Source organism: Patella vulgata, chromosome 3 (genome assembly GCF_932274485.2).
Source record: "Patella vulgata chromosome 3, xgPatVulg1.2, whole genome shotgun sequence".
NCBI classification, from domain to species: Eukaryota; Metazoa; Mollusca; class Gastropoda; family Patellidae; genus Patella; species Patella vulgata.
This window is the reverse complement of record NC_065881.2, coordinates 77,541,305-77,566,507: the sequence shown is the minus strand read 5'-3', so window position 1 is coordinate 77,566,507 and position 25,203 is coordinate 77,541,305. Positions and strand designations below refer to the sequence as shown.

The following is a 25,203-nucleotide window of genomic DNA, read 5'->3' as shown; positions in this document are numbered from 1 at the left end:
AGTTTAAAAATAAAGCGGAGTGAGACAACTGAGTTTATAAATAACATGGAAACAGACCACTCAATGTTTATGGATTAATTAAGGATAGTGATCGATATATATACTTTCCAAAGATTCATTTTACATGGATGTCAAAAACAAAATACACACGTCACACAGCGTGACCTATTATTCAATTTCTCAAGTTTTGGACACTAATAGGTCAGTCTCTTCAAACGGAGCAAATTGTAGACAGACCGTGAAAGTTTAGTATGGTTGATATTATGTCTTTAGACAATTGAATGGAGTAAGAACCCCTATATATATTAATATACATGTTATTATTATCCCAAGAAGAAGACGATAAAACCTCACACACGATAGGAAAAGAGGGGCGGAAGAGTCCCCATAACAGTGCAGGCAAATTTGGATCTCAGTGATGCATCCGAGGAAAAACAGGAACCAATCCTTGTAAATAAATCATAGTAAAAAATTCCTGGTAACAAACTTGACATTGTATTGAATAACCAGTAAAAAATAACATAGTATGAGAAGCTCCTTGTTTTATTAAAGTAATAAGTTTCTGTATAGTTACTGTGGAGGGGGGGATGGCAGAATGGTTAGCAGTTAGCACATGCACGCTGTATCATTAGGTCTGTCATTGAGTCAGCTGCCGTGGTTTCGATTCCCCAGTTGTACGTGACGAGGTGTACAGTTGCAGGTCCAATCTCGTGAGTTTTCTCTTGGTCCTCCGGCTTCCTCCCACTAAAAAAGACCCCTACGCGCAAGCGAATTATTGAAATAAAATTGAACCATATGTTAGTCCCAAAATGACCTAGTTTGTTTCATGGACGTTAAAACCCCATTTCTCTCTCTCTCATAGTCACTGTAGTTTTTGTAAAAATTAATTTAATATAAAATAATTTTTATTAAGAAACTAGTTAGTGTAACAGTAGGTTTTGTTAGAATTGCTTTAATGAAATATAGGATAAAATAAATAGGGAAGATTATGTGCTGAATTGAATAATATATGATAGAATATATTGAAATAATAAAATAGATTTTATTTAAATCAATTGAACTATCAGTATTTTCGAGCCTATTTAACTCTGTAGATGAGAACCTAAAAATCTGAAACTTGGTGGATATATAGTTCGTACTAATGTCTCCAACATGTGTTAAAACCATTCTTGTTCCATGCCATCACGATATTTTTTCGATTTTTTCAATCTGTGTTCTGGCCGATTTTGACACCAGTGGTATAGTTCACTCAGTACCTGTGTAATGATAACGTACAATTAAATACATGAATTCTATACATGTACCACGCATCATTGTACATAGTCCTATTCACAAGTTGATCAAGTGACTGCTTTGAGTTTCATAAAGATCTCTTCTGTTGTTGAAATAATCAGATTGTTTTATTTTATGATTAAATGATTCTTGTGTTGAGAAGACATAGAAATTTAAGTATAAAATCATACAAGGTATTTTTAATTATTTTTTTTGAATTGCTGGCCAAAAAATGGATATCCTGTCAAAATTTTAGAATGGATGTTCTCAGGACTTGTTCTTTTTTTCTATATGATTAAATTGACTTTTAAAAATCAAATGCCAGTTTTGTGGGGCCTTCTTGAAAATTAAAATGAATGGTGATATTTCACAAGTTGATATATCTAATATTGATATTTTCTCGGGAAATATTTATCAAACGGTATCATGTCGGTACAGAATAGTAGGATGTTTTAAAAAAAAATATTTCATTTCACCATATCTGCTGTGTAACTGTTTTGTCTGATCCATATCACCCATCTGTCTCTCTATAAATGAAATATTGTTATAAATTTATAAACACCAAGCACATCTTTTCTTTAATGGATATTACAATTAAAACATATTATGATTAATTATGGCCGTCTTCAAATTTGTGGAATCTTACGATCGTCCATAAATATCTTGAAAATCTTTATTCCTAAATTGGATGTCTACCAAAATAGTACACTAAATGTGGTTATAGAGAGATTAACAACATTCACACACATATTGCAAGAATCAGTTCTTAATTATAAACTGCTAGAATTTATGATTTAATATTAAACAATTTAGTTTGATTAGAGGCTGTTTCAAGGGGCATTAGGTAAGATAAAATAAAGAGCTGACATTTCTCGCTATAATAGTTAATAAATAGATGATGAAAACAGAATATGCTGAAAATTTCAGTCAAATTGCTTCACTATGAACTGAGATATTAGCGATTCAATTTTAGGCTAACCTTGAACGTCATTACTAACTTTGGTGTGATAGTAAACTAAGACTCAATTATCCATTTTTATGTTAAATTAACCATCACAAAAGGTATTTAAATCCACTAAATATCGCATTCTAACTATGGCATCGAGAGTTAATTATGGTTTTGATCATACGTGTATAATAAATGTCTAATCAATAATTTAGATAACATTTCAGGCAAAAAGAAAGACCTACAATAGGCAGATTTAGCTATTGTATAATGCATGTTTAATGAAAACAAATTATTCTGACTTGCATAGATTTATTGCTAGTTTAAAATATGGACCAGGAACTAAGCATTACATCATTACATCATTGAATTGTAACGCTATATCAAAAATCAAAGCCCCACAATCGATTCCCAATTCTCCGAGGAACAAGTAATCCAAGTTGCATGTCGATTGTACAAGAACTGGCGTAGCCCTTAACAAGAAGAGTACTAAACACTTGCGGCCCACTGCCAGGTCCCAATATAGTGATTTAAACTGTGTGCAAACAAAACTCTACCACTATATTATTAGTCTATATTATTTCTTTGTATTTTTCAGCTGCTAGTGTAGGATCGGAATGAATAGCATTAATATAAGGATTATATAAAACATTTTAAGGTAAGATTAAATTATATATTTTTAAAGATATACTATGTAACGGCTAAATCTTGTGGGTTTTCTTTAGACGCACACGTTTCCTCTCACTGTGCACATGATTTTGTGGAAGTAAATATAATCTGATATTTGAATTGACCAGGTTTCAGTGTGGAATGCATGTTATTTTTTAAACCTGACCAAAATGTATCAAATGCTATGGCATATTAGTACATGTTGCGAGTCCACATAGAATCAGAAACTATAAAACAATCAAAATATTACAAAGAGTTTGGTGTAGATGTAAATAATGCCAAAGTACATGTGTATATGGTGACAGTTATGTGGGAAGACAAAACATCCACAACCTTTTGAGGGGGTTGGTTGGATGGCCGAATGGTTAGCATGTGCGCTCTGTATCATAAGGTCTGTTATTGAGTCATCTGGCGTGGTTTCGATTCCCCGGTTGCATGTGACAAGGAGTAGGGTCACGTGTCCAACCTTGTGGGTTTTCTCTGGTCCTCTGGTTTCCTCCCACTGCTAGAGACCCCTACACGCAAGCGAATATTGAAATAAAATTGAACCATGTGTTAGTCCCGAAATGACCTAGTTTGTGTCGAGTAAACCCAACGTCTCTCTGTCTCACAATCTCTCTCTCTACAACCTTTTTAAGTTACTATAAGATCCCGAAGCACAAAGATTTGGTAATAAAATATATTAGTTTGAACTCAAGTAAACATAAAAAGATCAAAATATTACAATGAGATTGATGTACATGTAAACATTTTCCTAATATGGTGACAGTCATAATGATTGATGGGAAGACAAAAAACAACAACAAAATCCCTTTTAATGAACTGTCAGTTTTAGGTTATTTTCATAGATGTGGGAAGCTCTATTCAATTCAAGAGTGAAGAGTTGTGATAAAATAGATTTCTATGATTCTAACATAACTGTAAATGGATCAAATTATTAGATTGAAGTAGGTGAACATGTAAATATTTGGGAAGTAAAAAGGTGACAGTTACCATGAGTTATTGCAGTGATTCTCAACCAGTGTGCCACGAGATCTTCCAAAATGTGCCGCGAAATTTTGAACGGCACACTAAGAAAATGCGATAAGCCATGTGATCCCATTTAAGTATTCACTGTTGTCTACTGATAAGTTCATAGCTGTGTTTTTATTTATTTAGTTTGAATCATTATATGTGTCTATGATTAGTCTCAGTCTACGGTTGTATGACGTCTGACTTACATGTTTTTATTTTGCAAAATTTAAATATTTTTCGTATATATTTAGCCAGGTGTCCCACTGTTTTTTTTTATGCGTTCCTAGGTGTGCTGTTGCCAGAAAAAGGTTAAAAACCACTGAGTTATTGGAAGACAAAAAACAAATGTTGACTTTTAACACTTTTTTTTAAATAAGATATCCTTGACATTATTTATTTACTTGTCATTATTAACAACCATTTCCCCGTGTACAACATTGACATTCGCATAAAAGATCCCTTGGCAGTTGAAATTTGATAGTATCGCTGTCTGGGCAATATTTCCATCATAGCACACAGTGTAGCTTATGCTCATCTTCATCAGTCCTGTTGGAGTAGAACAGTAGAACGTTAAACACCATTTCATTTGCCCATAGCAAAATGTTTAAAACAGGCACTAATTGGTTATGTAAATACACAAGGTTCATGACCTCAACTAATACTGATCAATTTTTCTATCATTTTATGGTTGTCTCCTGGTTTATGTTGGTGTTTGTTCAGTTTTAATTATGGAGAGTAGAGGACAGACAATAAAACCCCAAGCCAGAATTCACTTGTCACATGATTCATTCATGGTAATTTATGGCTTTTGGCATTCTTTGACATTTGGTTAGGAAAAATATTACCATTTGATTCAATTTACACAGGAGGAGTTGCTGGCTTATGTAATGTTCTCACGAGAGTTCAAGATGTAGTGTTGGGATATGACTGAGAGTGACTGGATATCGAGGTACATGTATTATACAAGAATCTTGGAGGATTAGTTACTGGATGACAAGATATTATGATACTATTATTAGTTTGAAAATGAAAACTGAATCTGATATTGAATTATGAGCCAATGATTTAACACAGGGAATAAAGTAATAGGAGAGCTTGGCAGGATTTATATATGAGACACTTGATTATATGAACAAAAATATTTTGCATTTAGTTACATTAAATATTCTTATGCACAAGCGAATTATTGACATAAATTTAAACCATATGTTAGTCCCCAAATGATCTAGTTTGTGTTGAGTTGATGTTATATATAGGATATTCATAATCAATATTATTAGTATTGGGACTGGCATTATTCATGTCATCAATTATGAGCCTATTTTAAAGTAGCTAAGTCTCTAACTCATATCATCCCAAATCTTCAACATTAAAAACACGATTTATTTATCGGTTTAAATCAACATTGATGTTGTGATCTTACCGGGAAAAGATGGCCTTCTGATATCCAATATTTAAGACAAAATAAACATTTTACAATTGGTACACGAATCGTGTACCATAATACTTTTTAGCGCTATTTGTAGTAAGGGACTCGCAAAACGAGGCTAGGCATATTCCACAAGTCATGTCAAACGGTGACGCTATATTCTTATCTGGAGAGCATGCCCAATAAATACTATCGGCGTAGGTTGGAATAACCAGTCGCTAGAGATTGAAATTCGATTGAGAATACTGGCATATTTCGCCGAACCTAACTGATAGGAAATTACAGTAAAAACAGAAACGATTGAATGTAAATCAATTTATATACATTCATATTTCATTATTGTATGTGTTGCAACCCATTTGTGTCAATTTCTAGGTCCCAAATATTAGCGACTTAGCTCCTTTAAGTATTTTTTTGGAATAGTTAAACATGCATTATGCAAGCGGTAAATTTGCCTAGTGCAGGTCTTTCTTTAGACCTAAAATGTTATATAAACTATTAATTAGGCATTAAGTAACATGAAAAGAGCATAATCAACTCTCGATGCCATCTTATCTGTCTGATTTTCATTGGATTTGAATCTGATCTGCTGTTCAACGTCTGTTGATGATTGAAAAGCCAAAATGGATAATCAAGGCTTTGTTAATTATCGTGACAGCAGTAACAATGACAATCGAGGCTACAAAGATTTTAAAATAAGTTTTTCTTGGCTTAGAGTGAAGTCTTTTTACTGAAATTTTCAGCATATTCCCTTTACACCATGTAGTTGTTAATTATTATCTAATCTTCCATATAATCTGTATCTAATCTTCCATATAAATGTATCTTTAACTTGGAATATTTTATCACAGGAATCAGCCATTTGTTATCATAACTTGACGAAGCTTGCTAGAAACCATTTGGTTGTTCTAGTCAAAGCTGTATTTGAAAATAGAAATTACCAGAATTATTTGGCATATGTTCTGTTCTTCATAGGGTTAATAAAGTTAACTCAATTATCCAGACACTAATGGTAAGTTTAGAAAGGCTTTGATAGAAGAAATAAGAATATAAAAATAACAACCAGCGACCATTGACTATTGTACCCTGTTTCAATGTGGTATATTTGGGATATTTCCCACACAAATTGTCAATATTTGTCGTCAAACACAGCTGTAACATCTGGCAATATTAAAGGGAGTTGGATGACCGAATGGTTTAGAGCGTGCACATTGTTTCATAAGGTCTGTCATTGAGTCTGTCATTCGAATCCCCAGGAGTACGTGACAAGGAGTAGGGTCGCCTGTCCAACCTCGTCTGTTTTCTCCGGGTCTTCCGGTTTCCTCCCACTGCTAAAGACCCCTACGCGTTTGTGTCGAGTGGACGTTAAACCCCATTCCTCTCTCTCTCTCCTTTACTCTAAAGGACACTGTTGGTGACCACCACCTTTATATGTGATATTTCTGGTCATCCACATTCAAAGTATAATTTTAATACATTACAAGAGATCTTTGCTACTGTTGATCCGTAATAATAATTTAAAGAGGACGGAAGTCAGGCAAATAAAAGAAAGCAGTTCTTGTTAGCAACTGGAACTACAGATCGGTTACCAATGCGAGCAGGACTTTATTAAAATAATGATATACCTTCTGTTAGTCTGGAAGTTACCGTTTTTTGATGTTCATATTGTCGGTATCTGTTGCCAAACATAGCTGTGAACTTTCCAATTACATAAATACTGAAAATAGTTGAAGTTTCAACTTGAAACTGTTAAAGGACAAATCTCTTTTACCTAATCCTATACAACTATCTAAAGCTTCAGGATATCTTTATCAAAGAAATACAAATTTTCAGTTCCCACATTCCACACTGTGTAAGTAAGTGCCTGGATGATTTTGTCTATGTACCTTAAAAATAACATTGAAGTTCAAAATTGCTTAGATTAGATATAGATGTAACCCTATTAAGGTAAGCAAATCTGACAATCTATTCCCAATAGCTCAATATCCTGATTTGAAATTTTAGACATGGTGGTTACATGGTCACATTTCGCTTAGTTACACCTACTTTTTATCGTGTCTTTTGACGAGCTGTCAACAAATGATCAATACATCCCTGGAGGCTAAATATTGAATAATTTTGGATGCATTGCTTTCCATACAAATGCTATTTAGAATGTCCGTTTAGTTGAGAGAGATTCACTTTGTCCAGAACATTCTTCTTCTCTAAAGTAATTTAGTTCGTAGATAAAAACACTTATATATGTATAGACCCATTTACACTTACCAGGCAATGTACAATGGACAGCAGAAATTTACACTGTGCTAATGGTTTCAAGTGAGACGTAAGATGGACAGACTTAAGTGGTCTTTATTCAGACTATGTTTAATGTATAAAAGACACTTAAAGATAAATAGTGTGAATAGAGTACAAAGTTTGTCTTTGGTAGATATTTGAATAAGGAGATAATGACATAAATTATATATCAAAATCTTATTTCAACCAGGAAATGTATGGACGGTTAAAGCTGGCCCCTGGATCCATGCACTTGATTTGCTATATTAACGATAAGAAGATTATGACATAAATTATTTGTCAAATTCTATTTTCAACCAGGAAATTTGGGACTGTATAGTGCAATGGACGTTTACAGCTGGCCCCTAGATCCATTCACTTGATTTGATCTATAATCGTTTGTTTAAAATATATGTCTTAAATTGTCCATGAGATTGTCTTGTCGAATTGTTTATGTGTGGTGTGGTTCTCCTGCACTAACTATTAAACCCAAATATTTTAAGAATGCAGACTTTTCATTGGTTGAAAGTTTAAATGCTTTAGCTCTTAGCCAATCGAAAGGTGTAATTCTTAAAATGGTTATTTAGAAGTTTTGATTTTCAAGAAAAAAAAATATGTATTGGTTGAGAGTTTAATTCCTTTAGCTCTTAGCCAATAAAAGGCTGCATCCTTCAAATATTTTAGATTATGATTTTGTGATTGAGAACCCAGGGTTATTTAGAAGTTTTGAATTTAAAAAAAAAAAAAAAAAATGTATCTTTTAACATTAATTCAAAGGAACAAGTTCTCCGAAAGCTGAAAATCTAACACAAATTGATAGCAATATTTTCTCCATGTATAGATTATAGAATACTTTGAATGTTTAAACAGTTAATGAAACTGAAAAGTGAGATATACCCATTTCAGCTTTCATTTCCTGAATATTACCTTACTTCCTTGTATGATTGGTCCAGTTTACTTTGTACACTGGTTTTCATTGGAAATTGTATTGGAGATGACATGAAATAGGGTTTAATGTTAGCTTTACTGCAACGACCGCTGATCAAAAAAATAAAAAAATAAACAAAGGTCAGATAGAACTGGAAATTTAGTAGAACGTAAGTAAAACAAATGTAGCATGTGAACTTCTCAAATAAGTAGTGGTTTAATTAGGTGTTTTAGAAAGAGTAAGAATGATAAATATTGGTATCAGGTGTTCTAGAAATAGTAATCTAGGTACATGTAACTAAAAGTTTATGTAGGTGTGTTGAATAAAACAGAAAAGATAAATATAACCTTCAGAAGAGAGAGAGAGAGAGAGAGAGAGAGAAATGGGGTTTAACGTCCACTCGACACAAATCAGGTCATTTCGGGACTAACATATGGTTCAATTTTATTTCAATAATTCACTTGCGCGTAGGGCTCTTTAGCAGTAGGAGGAAACCGGAGGACCCGGAGAAAACCCACGAAGTTGGACAGGCGACCCTACTCCTTTTCACGCGAGTTGACTCAATGACAGACTTTGATACAGCACGCACGTGCTAACCATTCAGCCATCCAACCCGCCAAAACCCTCAGAAGAGGAGAGAATGAAATGAAATGGGGTTTAACATCCTACTTTTCTGCTCCGACTGGACTAATGGAGATGGCCATATGCCATACAGTGTGCTATGAGCCAACGTGGCTCACAGAAGAGGAGAAATGACATGCTTGAAATTCACAGCTGACCTGTGAATGATTACTAAAAACTCATTTGTATCAAGGTGACACATTTTCTTACAAACTTCAAGGACCTTTAGAAAAACCCTTAAAGTCACAAACCCGCCTCATAAATAAATACAGAAAAAACGCCATGTATTGACCTCACTTGCTTTTATATTTACTACATTTACTTCATTCCACAGTTTACTTTCTTCTGTCAACAATTTCTGATAGCTTTCATCCATTTTAATTGAAAGGTTATTTTTTTTCCATTTATTTAAAGTTGACGAATCACATGATGTGGTCAAGTGACAGGAGACGTGCTCTGTGATTTTTTTTACCAGAGATAAAAATGTAAATTGTGTCCTGTTGAGTGATGAGGATGCAATTTTATATTGTACTCTTGTAAGGAACTTGAATTTGTTGTTTTAGTGCATGATAGTGTTCAAGTTCTCCAGTGTGATGTGGTATAGTTCATTCTGGCTACGGGGGGGTTTCAATGGCTGAATGGTTAGCGTGCGCTGTATCATAAAGTCTGTCATTGAGTCGACTGGCGTGGTTTCGAATCCCCGGTTGTACGTGACAAGGAGTAGGGTCGCCTGTCCAACCTCGTGGGTTTTCTCCGGGTCCTCCGGTTTCCTCCCACTGCTAAAGACCCCTATGCAAATTATTGAAATAAAATTAAACCATATGTTAGTCCCGAAATGACCTAGTTTGTGTCGAGTGGACGTTAAACCCCATTTCTCTCCCTCTCTCATTCTGGCTACACTTTTTTCTCATTAGCCCTGTTAGTTCCAATCTGATTAAAACACAGATCCTATTTCGTTTCTTTTTTTATAATTCAAAATTTCGTTTTACTTGTCTTTACTACACTAGGATCTGGAAGAGTTGTTATATTACCGGTGTTTTGGTTGAAGTGAGGGATTAGCCAATGAAACAGGGTGTTATGACGACTTCTTGGAGTGCCATGTACGGAACTGTGGGTAAACCCCTAGAAAGGTCAGCTCTGATTGTTTAATCAGTGTCTGAAGTCTTAGGGTCAAACGCTGCTTGTACAACCTGTGACACGACCTTCAATCTTCATGTAGTGTAGGCCATCGAAAGTATAAAAAAACAAAATGAAATATAGATCTATAATTTAATCAGATTGTGTCAGTTCAGAAGAGTAGGACATTACGCCATTTTGTTCTGGCTTCACAGAGAAACGTTTCCATTTTCAAGTATAGCAGCCAAGTGACATTCAGATATTGTCCTACATGTAATGTTCCTACTGATGACAGTTGGATAATTAAACAAGTGTCAGACCGTTTGTGATATCTAGAGATAAGATCATTCAGTAGGTATATAATATGTAAGATAAGATGTTGATTTTATCAAGATGTCTATTAAGGACAGGGGGTTGTATGGCCGAATGGTTCGCACGTGCGCTCTGTATCATAAGGTCTGTCATTGGGTCAACTGGCGTTTCGATTCCCAGGTTGTACGTGACAAGGAGTAAGGTTGTCTGTCCAACCTCGTGGGTTTTCTCCAGGTTCTCTGGTTTCCTCCCACTGCTAAAGACCCCGATGCGCGAGCGAATTATTGAAATAAAATTGAAACATTGTTTTGTTTTGGGCAATTTGAAAGGAAAGTTTGCATAAAACTTGTATCTTATATTAAATTCACTGATCTTTAAAAGAAAGTCAGCTGTTGTGGTTTTGATTCTCCGGTTGCACGTGACAAAGAGTAGGGTTGCCTGTCCAATCTTGTGGGTTTTCTCTAGGTCCTCCAGTTTCCTCCCACTGCTAAAGACCCCTACGCGCAAGCAAATTATTGAAATAAAATTCAACCATATGTTAGTCCCAAAATAACCTAGTTTGTGTCAAGTGGACGTTAAACCCCATTTCTCTCTCTCCTTTACTTTAAAGGACACTTTTACATGTGATATTTCTGGTCAAGTGGACATAAAACCCCATTTCTCTCTCTCTCTCTCTCTTTAAAGGAATATCAGTCCAAAAATTGATCAATGCTAGGTATATACGTGTATATGGAGCATTTTACAATCCAATTGAATCCAGGTGGGGGATATACTCTACAGTTGATATTTTGCTTTTATTTTGTTAATTGACTAAAAACTAATCAATTTGAATTTATTTTAGTATGGATTAAGCTGTGAAAAATACAATATTTTCAGAGAAATGCTCGATCAGGATTGGTTGTCTTAAATTACTATTTTAATTTATATACATGTATATTGAATCTTGCATTTAATTAAAAAAAAAAACAATAAAATTACCTGGGGGAGTTTTATTGATATTGACCATAGGTACATGAATATAAATATGATTCCTTTTGTTATAGTCGAGGATGAATATGTTAAATTATGCATACTGGTATATTTATTAACACTATTTAACACCATTACCAGTCTGTTTTCACATTAGGAGATAGTTCGGGAAATAGTGTAATACAGATAGTTTGGGTAATACTATAATAGTGTAATACAGGATGCATTTGAATATAAACAGACAGCTTTAAATTAAAGAACTTCAACTAACCTGAGGTTTGTTTTCTGATTATCAGAAGTTTAAGAATATAAAGAGTATTATGTGGCCCTTTGAGGGATGTTTATGTTCAGTCTTGGAAATATATTGAAAAAGGACAAACTGTTAAGAATTTAAATAATTGCCTTAAAAATAACACAAAAAATTATTTTTATTAATAAAATTAAGACAAATTATGATAGTGAGAAATATGTAATATAGCTATAAAATATATATTACTTGCAATGTTGCATGGTCATCACAACCAAATTAGTTGTGATTTACCAATTTGGCAATATGGCGAACATAATTTATTGTCCAAAGAGGATAAAAACTTTTGCAAAAATGTATGTGAATAAAGTCTTAGTTGTTCTACAGCTGTGACATTTAATACTTGCAACGTTGCATGGCCATCACAGACAAATCAGTTGTGATTTTCTGAAATTTATTTGGCAATGTGAACACAATTTATTGTCCACAGAAAAAAAATGTTTGAGAAAATGAATGTGGACTCTAAGATGTTGTAAAGCATGTATATATATATGTACATGTATATCTTGTGAACAAATATTAGCTTGAAGATAAATATAGCCAGTTAATATGTGGGTAATGTTATATTACAGTGTAATTAAGTATAAGTAGTATATTTTTGTTTATAACTTTCTTTAAACAGGATATAAATAATATGATATATAATGTTCAGTCATAGTGTTTGTGTAATCTGGTTATGTACTTGTCTTCACTGGGTTACTAAACTCACCATAAAATAGATAGTACTTATTATGCCTTGATATCAGTAATGCAAGGTGTTTTCTGAGTGAGTTACTAAAGTCAAATTTATAGAGATTAGTACTTATTATGCCATGATATCAGGAATGCAAAGTGTTATTTGAGTGAGTTACTAAAGTCAAATATTTAGAGATATAGTACTTATTTTGTCATATCAATAATGCGAGGTGTTTTTTGAGTGAATTACCAAAGTCGAGTTAATAGGGAAACATTACATGTATGTATTATATGCAGTATAAGTGATACTAAATATTAAAGTCAATGTGTGTGGAGGAGTCCGTACAGAGTTATATAGAGATATGTATTGTGCTGACTGTATATATATACTGGATTAGAGTCGATGGGAGGTTCATAAACTGGGTTATCTTATAGGTAGTAACAAGCTTCATTGATAAATTTATTCTGTATATAGTTCAGGAGGTTCTGGGGACAGAAAATTCTCAAAATTATTATCCATCTTGGTTATCCCATACAGATGCAGGATGGAGGGCCGGCCATAGAACAGCATCTACTTGTAGAAAAGTAGGATGTTATATAAGTGATAACACTTCCTTTATCTTGGGAAATTAAATCTTGAATCTTCAATACTTAAAGTCGTAAATGGTGATATATTCATTATTAAAGCGATTATTATTATAGAAATATTTGAAATGTGATTTAAAGATACATTATGTAAGATTTAGGTAAAGAGCTAGCCATTCGTGCTATAATAGTTCGAAAACAGATAATGTAAAATGAATAATTTGAAAATTTCATTCAAATTACTTTATTGCGAGCGATGATATTAGCCATTGAAAGTTTGACAAGACGTTCAATAATTTCAACCACCGTACTGGTTGTTCGAATCTAAGTCTCGCTCCTCCATTTTTAAATTAAATCAAAATATGGCTGAATTGTTCTAATCTGTTTAATATCGGAGAAATCCGATGCCATCAAGAGTTGATTATGGCCTCGATCAGTTAATTAATGTCTAATAAATAACTTAGAAAACATTACAGGCCTAAATAAAGACCTTGCAGTATGGAGATTTAGCTCTTGCATAATGTATGTTTAATCATTCGATAAGAATAGAAGGGCGGAAGATTCCCTAAGACAGTGCAGACAAGTTCGGATCTCAGTGATGCATCCGGGGATGAGCAGGAACCAAGCCGTGTAAATAAATTGTAAAAACTGCCAGCTGATGAAGGACGATTAGCTGAAACGCGTTCTGCATTACAATTTTTGAACCTACTACACGGTGTTATTTCGTTTGTTGCCGTGGATACTACTTTTGGATTTAATCATATTTAATGTCCTACTTTTCTGCACTTACTGGATTAATGAAATAAAAAACATACTGGTTAATAATAATAATAATGAATTTATTTAGTGCCTCTCATCTAGAACTAACTTCTACTTGACGACACTGAGCTGCAGTGTCATGTTAGGTATTCACAATTAAATAAGTGAGTCTTCAAAGATGATTTAAAGGAATCTAATGTTCTGGCTTCCTTTAATGTTGCTGGGAGTTTTTAAGGTTGATTCAATACATACATTGTTACGCCGACTGACTAACTTTGACCATTTTATGATGATTTCAACTGTTATTACATTAATACATCTAATCTATTCGTGTTATTGCCACACTTGATTGATTGAATCGCATGGACCAATCAAACTACTGGTGCTAAAACTCAACATATATAGTCCATAGTTCTATTGGAAAAGTTATAACTGGATGAAATTCTGGCATTTGATTGACTTACCTTGTGAAATTTGGAGCCACTGATGTCAGTTTAGGTATGATAGAACTACATTTGTACATTGGTAAGAAATTTTAAAACGTGCATTAGAAACAGTAATTTAATCATACTTTGCTTTAGGACAATACTCAAATGTCAGTTAAGTTTCAATGTTGAATATTTCTAGATTTGATCAAATAGAATGTTTTATTAACTGTGAAATTTATCTGTAAACTAGTACATGTAGGTATTCTCAAACATCTGTGCTTCCACAATTGATATTGTGCAATGTACATTGTAAGTGCTGGTAGTGTGACAATATTAATCCTTTGGGTCCAACTGTATTTCTCAGATTACACGTACAGTGGTGAGTGGTAAACATTTTATATCTTTTCTCTGAAGATTAAGGTGTCAACTTGAGGCGTAAGGTACCCTGAAAATTCTTGCACAACTTTTGACTTTTATTTTTTTTATGATATAATTTCTCCAGTCCTTTACAGATGCTCCTGTACTAACAAAGAAAAGTTTTATTGACTGACTGGCTTTGAAATAGACTAATTGGAGAACTTATAAATTAACTGTCAGCCAGTTTAAATATCAAATATCAAAATATTTGGATAATGCTAAAAGTTGTTATATCAACATTTTAAAAGTCCATTAATCAATTGAATTTATTAACTTATTGCATGACGTCGCAGTGTAATTTAATACAATTTTAAATTGCTTTGATAGGCTGTTAAATTCTCGGATTAGGCAACCAATATGGCTGACAATATGAGTATTACTCTTGAAGTTCAAGAAAATATTGTAGAATTAGTAGAGTAAGTCAGTTATCTCATAAATAGTTTAACATTTACTCAAAGACGTGATCATAAGTTTTCCGACACGACTTGCTATATACCTACTTCAAATCGCCTTGGGGTACTATTTAGTGATTTGTTGGTAATTGCTTAGAACTTAGACTGGATAAAAATCCACCCAATTTCAAGAATTGAATTTAGTAGTCGTTAAATATTTCATTTCAAAATCTGCCAAACCGATTACTGTAATCATAGGTTGTCACCTAGCCACACCTAAAGTAGTCCCCCACACAAAAATGTTTTGAATTAGATGAATTGAAGTTGTAAATATACATTTTGTGGGTGTATTAAAACATTATCAACAATGATAATAATGCACAAGGTGTGCCTCAAATTAAAGATGCTTTCCCACATTGAAATTGTGTAAATTTGGTGATATATTTGAACAAAAAACATTATCAAACTAATTTTTTTTATCAAATATTTGCTTCAAATCCTCTCAAAGCATTTCATTTTATTCCCAAGGAATATACTGCAGGCCGTAAAAATCAATTATAAGCAGGCTTGTTTGCACGTGACTTGATTGAGGGAGGGTCCATTTTCAGCTTCAAAGTATTTACCATAAATGTCTAAGCCTAAGTAAATTCTTGGATTATCTTCTGCCAATTTCTTTTAATCGAAAAATTCTGTACATTTATTTCTCTCGCTCTTTTCACAACCGCTAGCCATTCAGTCAACATACAAAGCACTCATTTCATTTGTTTATGAGAGGAAATATTCATTTAATTTTCCATGATTTCTAGTATGGTAAAGTGATGATTTGACTATCATCTGTATTGTTTTATGTAAAACCCTAGGAAATACTAGAAGCCTACATGTATCAAATTTTAGTCATTTCTGATAATTACATAATGTTGCCCTTGATCAGTGTTTATTGCCTTGTAAATGTTCCAATTACATGTACATGCAAAAGTCTTTATGGACTGCTCTATGATATAGATGCTCTAGGCATATGCTTCTTTCCCTGGCAACCTATCTTTCTGTGAGTAGGATGTTAAACCCCATTTCATTTCATTTATCTTTCTGTGGTTAAATTTAAAAAAAAAAAAATGTTTATTTTGTCCTTGTGCCTCACCCCATATTTAGGTATCTGCTGTTTCCCATTCATAAATTTCTATCATAAGTCTGTGATATTCTGCATATGTATGAGAAGTCATGTCATATTTCACCGTATTCACATTCACGATAATCAGGAAAAACTGGATTACAAAACACAAAAATTAATAGTTTTCTTGAACTTGAAGAAAGAAATAACCTCAAGATAAACATACAAACATTAATCATACTCATAAATAATGTGACATTTTGTAAAATGATGTGAGAATTTTCTAGCTTATATAGTAAAACATATGATTACTTAAAGGAAATCTCGGGGTTTTTTTAATGACCTACTCCTAATAATCTTAAAATACCACATATACACACAAACTTTCATAGTTTTTATGAAATAATGACATTTATTAAGTAACATAACATTTAAAAAATATTGTTCACATATATACTTCTGATAAATGGGAGCGGTTGTTGTAATTTTTACAAGATGAAAGTTGATTTCTGACAAGGTAAGGATAGAGAGTTTTGATTCTTATTTATAGGATTTTTTGGATTGTGTAATTTTATGGGGCTATAAAATAAGTTTATTCTGTCAGTGTGTCAGGTTTTTTGTGGATGTGTTTAGTAAATATAGAACATTTTATACAGGTCAAGGCCAGATTGAGGAAATAAGGCCATATGTGTATTGTTAAATTTTTGCGTATTTTTTTGTGTAGTATATTGTTATACATGTAGTGGGTACATGTTTACTGCTGTGTATGCAATGCCAACATACCTTGACTGCATTAGTGGATTTAATTCTTACAGTGAGTGGGATGAAAAGATGAAAACTATTTTGATGGAAAATGATAGAAAACATAACATGATTGATTTCTGCCTTGGTGTTATTGGCCTTTTGTTTTCAGTGAACTTTGATAAAGTTAGTTCAGATTTTTCTTGTTATGTGTTGTGCATGGAGCAGAGTATTCTTAGGTATCCCAGAATGACGAATATAATTTGACATTAGTGTCGCCTATGAATATTGATAATTAGTGTAGTGTATATCACAGAGCGACATAGCTGGAGAATCCGGAGTCAAATAATCACATATGTTGATGACTATATATCCTATACTGCGTGATAACTACAAGCGAATACTTGTCGAAACGTCCTGCTAAATGTTTACAAACCAGTGATTGTTTTCCATATTATAAACTATATATATCATCTGCCTGCAGTGGATGCCGAATGTTGATAAATTTTTAATTGAACCGTTTTTGGACTAATTATCCCCATTAGAGATTAGAATTTCACAATATTATAGTTTGCAAGGGATAGTGAGAGATCGAGTTTAACAAAAATTTGAAACAAACTAGGTCATTTTTGGACTAACATGGTTCATTTATTTATTTCTATAATTCGCTTGCAAGTAGGGGGTCTTTAGTAGTGGGAGGAAACCGGATGACCCAGAGAAAACACACGAGGTTGGACAGGCAACCCTACTCCTTGTCATGTACAAGTGGTGAATCAAAACCACGCCACCGGACTCAATGCGCACATATTTAATCACCCCAGAACTCCCAACCCACCCTAGTAGGCAAGTGATTAACTATCCCTCAAATGAGTTTCAGAGACTTGAAATAGGCAGAATTGTGAAATAGGTTTCAATGTCCGCTTGTACCGAGGTGATATTGAAGATAGAATTGTCTTTAACAAAGGGATACAAGAGAATACCCATGATGTCATATTGACATTATTTCTGAATCATTCTAATTAAGTATAGATCTGTAATTAACAAGGGTTAATGCTTGTATATTATATGTCGAGTCGTCTGCCTTCGTGCTTTTCGTCTGTAAATAAGTGAATAATTAGATACATGGGCAGACAGCCATACCGGGAGAAGATTCATAATTTGTTATAAATTGTTCTTATCCCTTTGTAAAGAATATTTTTGCAATAAAATATGTTTTGATGACCGGTTACTTTAATATTTAAAATACATTAGTACTCTTATTGGTCTCTTCTCAAGAAGCTTTTAATTATTCATTATTGTGATGCATTACAATAGTTTAACAAAGTTCAATCAGTAATTGAAATTATCTTCTCAGTTCAAACAATATTTACTGAAGGTATGCTACCTTAAAGGGCAATTACTGCAGTTATTCAGAAATGTTTTCAAATACAAATGAATGTAATTTTAAATCCTGTATTGTTGATAAGGCAGCAAATGTAAATCAGGGGCCTGTTTCACGGATTTTTAACTAAGATAAAATCCAAATTTTAGTAATTTGATTGGATGATATTTTATCGATTTTAGTGCTTAGCCAATCAAAATTGAAGTATCTACTAAAATTTGGATTTTATCTTTAGTTAAGATTTCGAGAAACTGGGCCCAGGACATCATAATCAACGTATAACGGGCCATATTTAAAACAATTAGGATATGGACTAATATTGTTGCGGTAAAAAGGTTTCTCTTAATTTTTTGTAATATTTACAAGTATGATATGAAATAAAACTTCATAGTTTCACATACATAAATGAAATGAAATGGGATTTACCATCCAACTGTTCTGCTCCTACTGGGGCTAATGAAGACCGGCACTTGCGGACATTGTCAAGATATTTAGATGCCTTCTGAAAGTAGGGGGTTGGATGGCTGAATGGTTAGCGTGCGCGCGCTGTATCATAAAGTCTGTCATTGAGTCGACTGGCGTGGTTTCGAATCCCCGGTTGTACGTGGCAAGGAGTAGGGTCGCCTGTCCAACCTCGTGGGTTTTCTCTTGGGTCTCCGGTTTCCTCCCACTGCTAAAGACCCCTACGCGCAAGCGAATTATGTAAATAAAATTAAACCATATGTTAGTCCCGAAATGACCTAGTTTGTGTTGAGTGGACGTTAAACCCCATTTCTCTCTCTCTCTCTCTCTTCTGAAAGTATCAGAGGTTATAAAGTGTAATTACTGTAATTATTTAGAAATGTTTTCATATATAAACAAATGTTTGCGATCATTGTAGATTAATACATTGATGTGGTAAAAAGGTTTTGATTTTTTGTGAAGGTATATCTTTTATAGGGTTATTACTGTAGTTATTCAGAAATGTTTCATTTACAAATGTATGTGATTAATGTCACATATAGTATAGATAAGTTTGGTGGATGTATTTCGAGACCGGTAAAAATGCTGAAATCGTCAGCAATGCACCAACATATTTTATAGATAGAAATCTTGTTATATTACTACATGTCGAGAATAACTTCTTATTGTTTTTTTTATCTCTTTGATGTTGCAGGTAGAGTGAAGGTGAAAATGGCACACTATTTTACTGTGTTCGTGTTTCTGATTAGTGGATTCATTGGATCACTTTCCCAGCAGCAAATGAAAAGTAAGCTTTCAGCATTCAAATACTATCCTCTATTACATAGAGGTCATTCAGATAAAATCCTTAAAAAAATATATATATATCAAGGTCACACCAATTTGATTTACATGTACTGTTCTTCGGGAACATCTGTTCCGAGTTTACTTATTTCTTTGATTCCCTGGTTGTACGTGACGAGGAGCAGGGTCGCCTGTCCAACCTTGTGGGTTTTCTCCGGGTCCTCCGGTTTCCTCCCACTGCTAAAGACCCTTACGCGCAAGCGAATTATTGAAATGAAATTGAATCATGTGTTAGTCCCAAAATGACCTAGTTTGTGTCAAGTGAAACTCTCTCTCTGGGGATGCTTGAATGTCAGCCCAGAATTGACAGAATTGCAATCAAGTGCCGTGGAATTCGGTCCTGTTATGGTTATGTCAGTCCTGACAACGGAGGTGGTATGAGTAAAATCATGATATAGTCAAACACAACGAATATGTTTCAGCTGTTGGTTGAGATATTTTCTTGTGCATTTGAAATTGAGGTCCTGTATACACATTAGTGTGCACGTAAGAGATTCATTGGCAGTTGGAATTGGATATAAGAGTTGTCCGAACAAAATTTCCCTTAATATAGCACAGTGTATGGTGTATGCCTGTCTTCATTAGCCCAGAGCGGAATGTTAGGACGTTAAACCCCATTTCAATTCACAACAATCCGGCAAGTATCATCTTATTGGCGTGTTACACTGACCAAAGAGTCTATTTCAGAATCAGATGTGAACCTTGATAGCTTAGTCATATTCCATGGCATCTTTTGAAGGATTGAAAAGAGACATTTGAATTCTATTTTGTTTGTTGTGTGGCTGTTGAAATAGATAATGTATAATAGATAATGTATAATAGATAATGTATAATAATATCAATGATGTTTATTGTTATTTACCAGTAATTGGCCAGTTTTATCTGATGTATTGACCGATATTCATTTGTAACAAAATTATAAGGATTAATATATAGTAGGAAGGGCAAGTTATGGACTTAAAACAAACTTTTTTGAACTCAATTATATTGTAATTGGTGAATTTATAAACAGAATCTTTTTTTTTTATTTCAGTTCCTTCAAATGATAATTCAGAGGCAGTTGTGAAACAAAATTTTCAACGAGAAAACTCCTATAATATTCCTCATGTGGCCAAAATACAGCCAGCAGTTCAAAATGAAAATGCTGGTGGTGGTTATGTGAGGCGTGGAGATACTGATTCTTTTAATAGTATAAACAATGCTAAACCTAGATTTCATAAACTTAAAGCTTTAGATGAGGATTTTCAGAAAGGAATTATAAAAAATGTTGATTCTCAACAAGGAGCTAAAGTTGTGAATCAAGTGGGAAGTTCAGATACAAACAATAATAACAATAACAACAATGAAAATAATAATAATAATCTGAACAACAATAATAACAATGGTAATTTAAACTTTAATAACAACAATGAAAACAATAATAACAACAACAATTTCAACAACTTTAATAATAACAACAACAATTTTCAACAACAACAAAATGATATACCACGGGTACAACAGCGTGACGTGGGGGGTATGAAATTGAATTGGGACTGGAGTGATTTCGCGATTTCTTTCAATGACTATGGAGCAGCTGAAATGAAAGTGCGAAGGGCACCTCATGCCTCAACAGGAGAACCATGGCCACTCCCACAGTATTATGTGAAAAAACAAAAGAGAGTTTATCATATTCCTCGAGACGATTTTAATTTTAAAATAGTGGGTAAAACTTGTGATATATTGGAGGAAGGGGCTGAAAGATATTTAGATCGTGTATTGAATTATGTTGTGGAGGACATGTACGATAATCTGCAGAATGCAGAGGGCACAATGGTGGATGATCCGAAAGCTAAATACATGAGTCCTCTTTACGCAGAGGCACCTGTCATCCGTGTCATGGAACTGAAAGTGAGAAAACCATGTACCAAATATCCAAGTATAAATTCGGATGAATCTTGTAAGTATTACTAAAACATTTAATTTAAAGTTACCAATGTTATTGTTACAAGTTACCAATGATGTTGGACCAAGTTACTAATGTTATTGTACCAAGTTACTAATGTTATTGTAACAAGTTACCAATGATGTTGGACCAAGTTACCAATGTTATTGTAACAAGTTACCAATGTTATTGAAACAAGCTACGAATGTTGTTGTAACAAGTTACCAATGTTGCTGTAACAAGTTACCAATGGTATTGTAACAAATTACAAATGTTATTGTAACCAGTTACCAATGATGTTGAACCAATTTACCAATGATGTTGGACCAAGTTACCAGTGTTGTAACACGTTACCAATGTTGTTACCAATGTTATTGTAACAAGTTACCAGTGTCTAAATATTTTACCTGACCAGCACTTATATTAGATAACTCTGGCTTGTTTTTATTGTCTGCACAGAATGCTAAATGTTCAATTCATCATAATCTGCGGGAATGGTCTTGTAGAGTGGTTTCATTTCAAGCTGGATCTGTGTGAATCAATTCGTAGTAACAGGATATTAAGATTTTTTGTACAATTTTATTATTAAATTGATATCAAATCTTATAGAATATGGAGATAGAATTAAATTTGAAACATCTGGATATGAAACCTGTAATACGAATTGGTCTACGAATGAATACTATGAGACGAATTGTCCCATTTTTTGGCTGTGAAATAAAAGGCGGCAAAGCAAAATGTTGAGATGAAATCCCTGATATTAAAGGCTCATTACCACTCTTGTTGTAACTGAATAATATGTCCCAATCTTTATTCTGGTCAACAAATTGTACTATTTTACAATATTCCAATTAATTGATGATACAAATTTCATCTTAACACACCTAATTTAAAAAATTGGAAAAATTCAACTAAATGATTTGAAAAGCCTGACGAAAAGCTTTTCAAATGTGACTTGGATTTAAAAATATTTTTGAACCCTTTGGACAAGTAAAATAGGATTTAATGGATAATTTACACAACAGGTAGGACACAAACACATCTAGTACTTAGAATAAGGCTATTTTTTATTTTCTGGAGCTGTCAAACCAGCAAGGGTGTTATTGTCCCTTTAAGAGTCTTGACAACGTATCTATGGAAATGGAGTTGGTTAGAGAGGGAGGTGGGCGGAAAAACAGTGTGCCTTTTTAAGAGGAAATTACATCAACCAGGAAAAGGGTACTGCCAGTAAATTAACTACGAAGGCAGGCGGGGGCGGGGGGGAGTTTTTGGTTGTTTTGTTGCTTTTTTTTCTTTGACTTCACTGGTATTTGATGTACCACTTAAGTATACTGGTACTCCAATTTTGACCAAAAAGTGCTCCCAGAATGCATCATTGCGAGTTAAATTGCACAAATTTTTTCAGACCCCTTCTAGTTAAGTACCACGCCTGTGGTGTCCCGCTTCACATTTTTTTTCAGTTATTTTTTTAGAAGACACAAAATCATGCCTGATTATCACTTGCAGACATTTTAGCTTGAAAGCGGCTTTTGACCCTCTGACGTCAGACATTGATTAATTAACCAGCGTTGACGTTTCTAGTGATTTACCCACAGTTCCGTGCATCGCACGCTAAGAACTCCATGTAACAGACCGTTTCATAGGCTAATCCCTCACATTAACCAGAATGCAGCTTATATAACAAATCCTCCAGTGTTGTGAAGTGAAACGAAATTTTGAACTATAAAAAACGAAACGAAATAGCATCTGTGTATTAGTCAGATTGGGAGTTTATGATTGACTAAATTAATGCTAATTTCTCAACTTCATTTATTCCTCCTCCTCCTACTTACACCTCCTCCTCCCATAAAAACTGGGGGGTTGGATGGCTGAATCATACAATCTGTCATTGAGTCGACTGGCGTGGTTTCAAATCCCCGGTTGTACGTGACAAGGAGTAGGGTCGCCTGTCCAACCTCGTGGGTTTTCTCCGGGTCCTCCGGTTTCCTCCCACTGCTAAAGACCCCTACGCGCAAGCGAATTATTGAAATAAAATTAAACCACATGTTAGTCCCGAAATGACCTAGTTTGTGTCGAGTGGACGTTAAACCCCATTTCTCTCTCTCTCTCTCTCTCCCATAAAAACTTGAACTTAAGAAATTCCTTACCATTTCATGGCATTAAACTCTTCATTCACTCTACCATTTCTGCCTGTGAATAATTGACAATGCTTGATGGATATAATATTTTTTTTTTATTCCTGTAAGAAGAAAAAGGTTTCTAGAAGATTAAAAGAATCAATTCTTTGAAATGAGATAGTTACAGGGAATGTATAATATAAATTGCCTTCACAGAACACATGGTTCTATGCATTTTAATGGGCAATTTTTTCACTATCACAACACAAGCCAATACATTAAAGAGATTTTATTGCTTGATAAATGAAATGGGGTTTAAAGTCCTACTGTTTTGCTCCTAAACTGGGTCACTGAAGATGGGCATACACCATACAGTGTGCTATGAGGGAAATTTTGCCCAGGCAGCGGCACTATGACCTACTCTTATATCGAATTCCAACTGCCAAGGGATCTTTTACGTGCATGCCAATTTGTACACGGGACCTCGGTTTTCCGTCCCATCCGAACGACTAGACAGCTGTCCTTGTCAGGTCCTCCGTTCTGCATCACTGACAAGGGGGAAACCACGCCGGAAAATCTGGATGAACTTTCTCGGCAAATGCAGGGATCGAACACCCGACCTCCAGGCTAGTGAGCCAGCGTCTTACCCACTTAGCCACGTGATCCCCCTTATTGCTTGATTTCTGATTATCTAATCTGCATCATTCTAGCAACACCAACGGCTTTAATTGTCAAAATTTGTCAGGTCGTACTTTGTATATCGCGGATTATCGAAATATTTTTTCGAAAAAATATGGTAATCTTTAGCATTTCATAATATCTATGAAAGATTTGATAAAGAGCTGGCAGTTTTCATTTTTATAGTTAAAAACTATACAATGTAAAGGGAATATGCTGAAAATTTCAGTCAAATTGCTTCACTCTAAGTCGATAAAACTTTATTTTAAAATCACTGTAGCCGCGATTGTCATCATTGCCGCTTTCACGATAAGTAAAGTCTCGATTATCCATTTTTGGGGTTAATCATCAATGGGCATTGAACAGCAGATTTATATCCAATGAAAATTGTTCACATCAGATAGCATCAAGAGTTGATTATGGTCTTTTCATGTTAATAAATATATAATTAATAGTCTAATATAACATTTCAGGCCAATCTGATTAAAATACCGATCTCTATTTCGTTTTGTTTTTTTATACTTTCGATGGCCTACACTACATGAAGATCTGACAAATTATAGCGTCAGGGGTCAAAAGACCGACTTATGACCCTATGATGTCAGACATTTGATTAACCAATCAGCATTGATGTTACTAGTGGATTACCCACAGTTCTGTGCAAAACACGCCTAAAGCTCGCCATGACAGACTGTTTGATTGGCTTATCCCTGACATCATTCAGAACACGAGTTAAATAACAACTCTTCCAGATCAAAGTGTAGTAAAGACAAGTAAAACGAAAATTTGAACTATAAAAATGAAACGAAATAGGATCTGTGTTTTAACCAAATTGA

General features: G+C 34.0%; 1 protein-coding gene across 2 annotated transcripts in view; it reads left to right on the top strand.

The window, feature by feature from the left end:
- LOC126816848 (beta-hexosaminidase subunit beta) overlaps positions 1–25,203 on the top strand; it is a 124,361-nt gene that overhangs the window by 64,784 nt on the left and 34,374 nt on the right. For both annotated transcript variants that reach the window (XM_050543622.1, XM_050543621.1), the window contains exons 3-5: positions 2,817–2,876; positions 19,500–19,592; positions 20,682–21,587. In XM_050543622.1, the coding sequence (XP_050399579.1) occupies positions 19,517–19,592; positions 20,682–21,587 (982 nt within the window). In that variant the 5' untranslated portion in view covers positions 2,817–2,876; positions 19,500–19,516. The remainder of the gene's footprint in view (positions 1–2,816; positions 2,877–19,499; positions 19,593–20,681; positions 21,588–25,203) is intronic.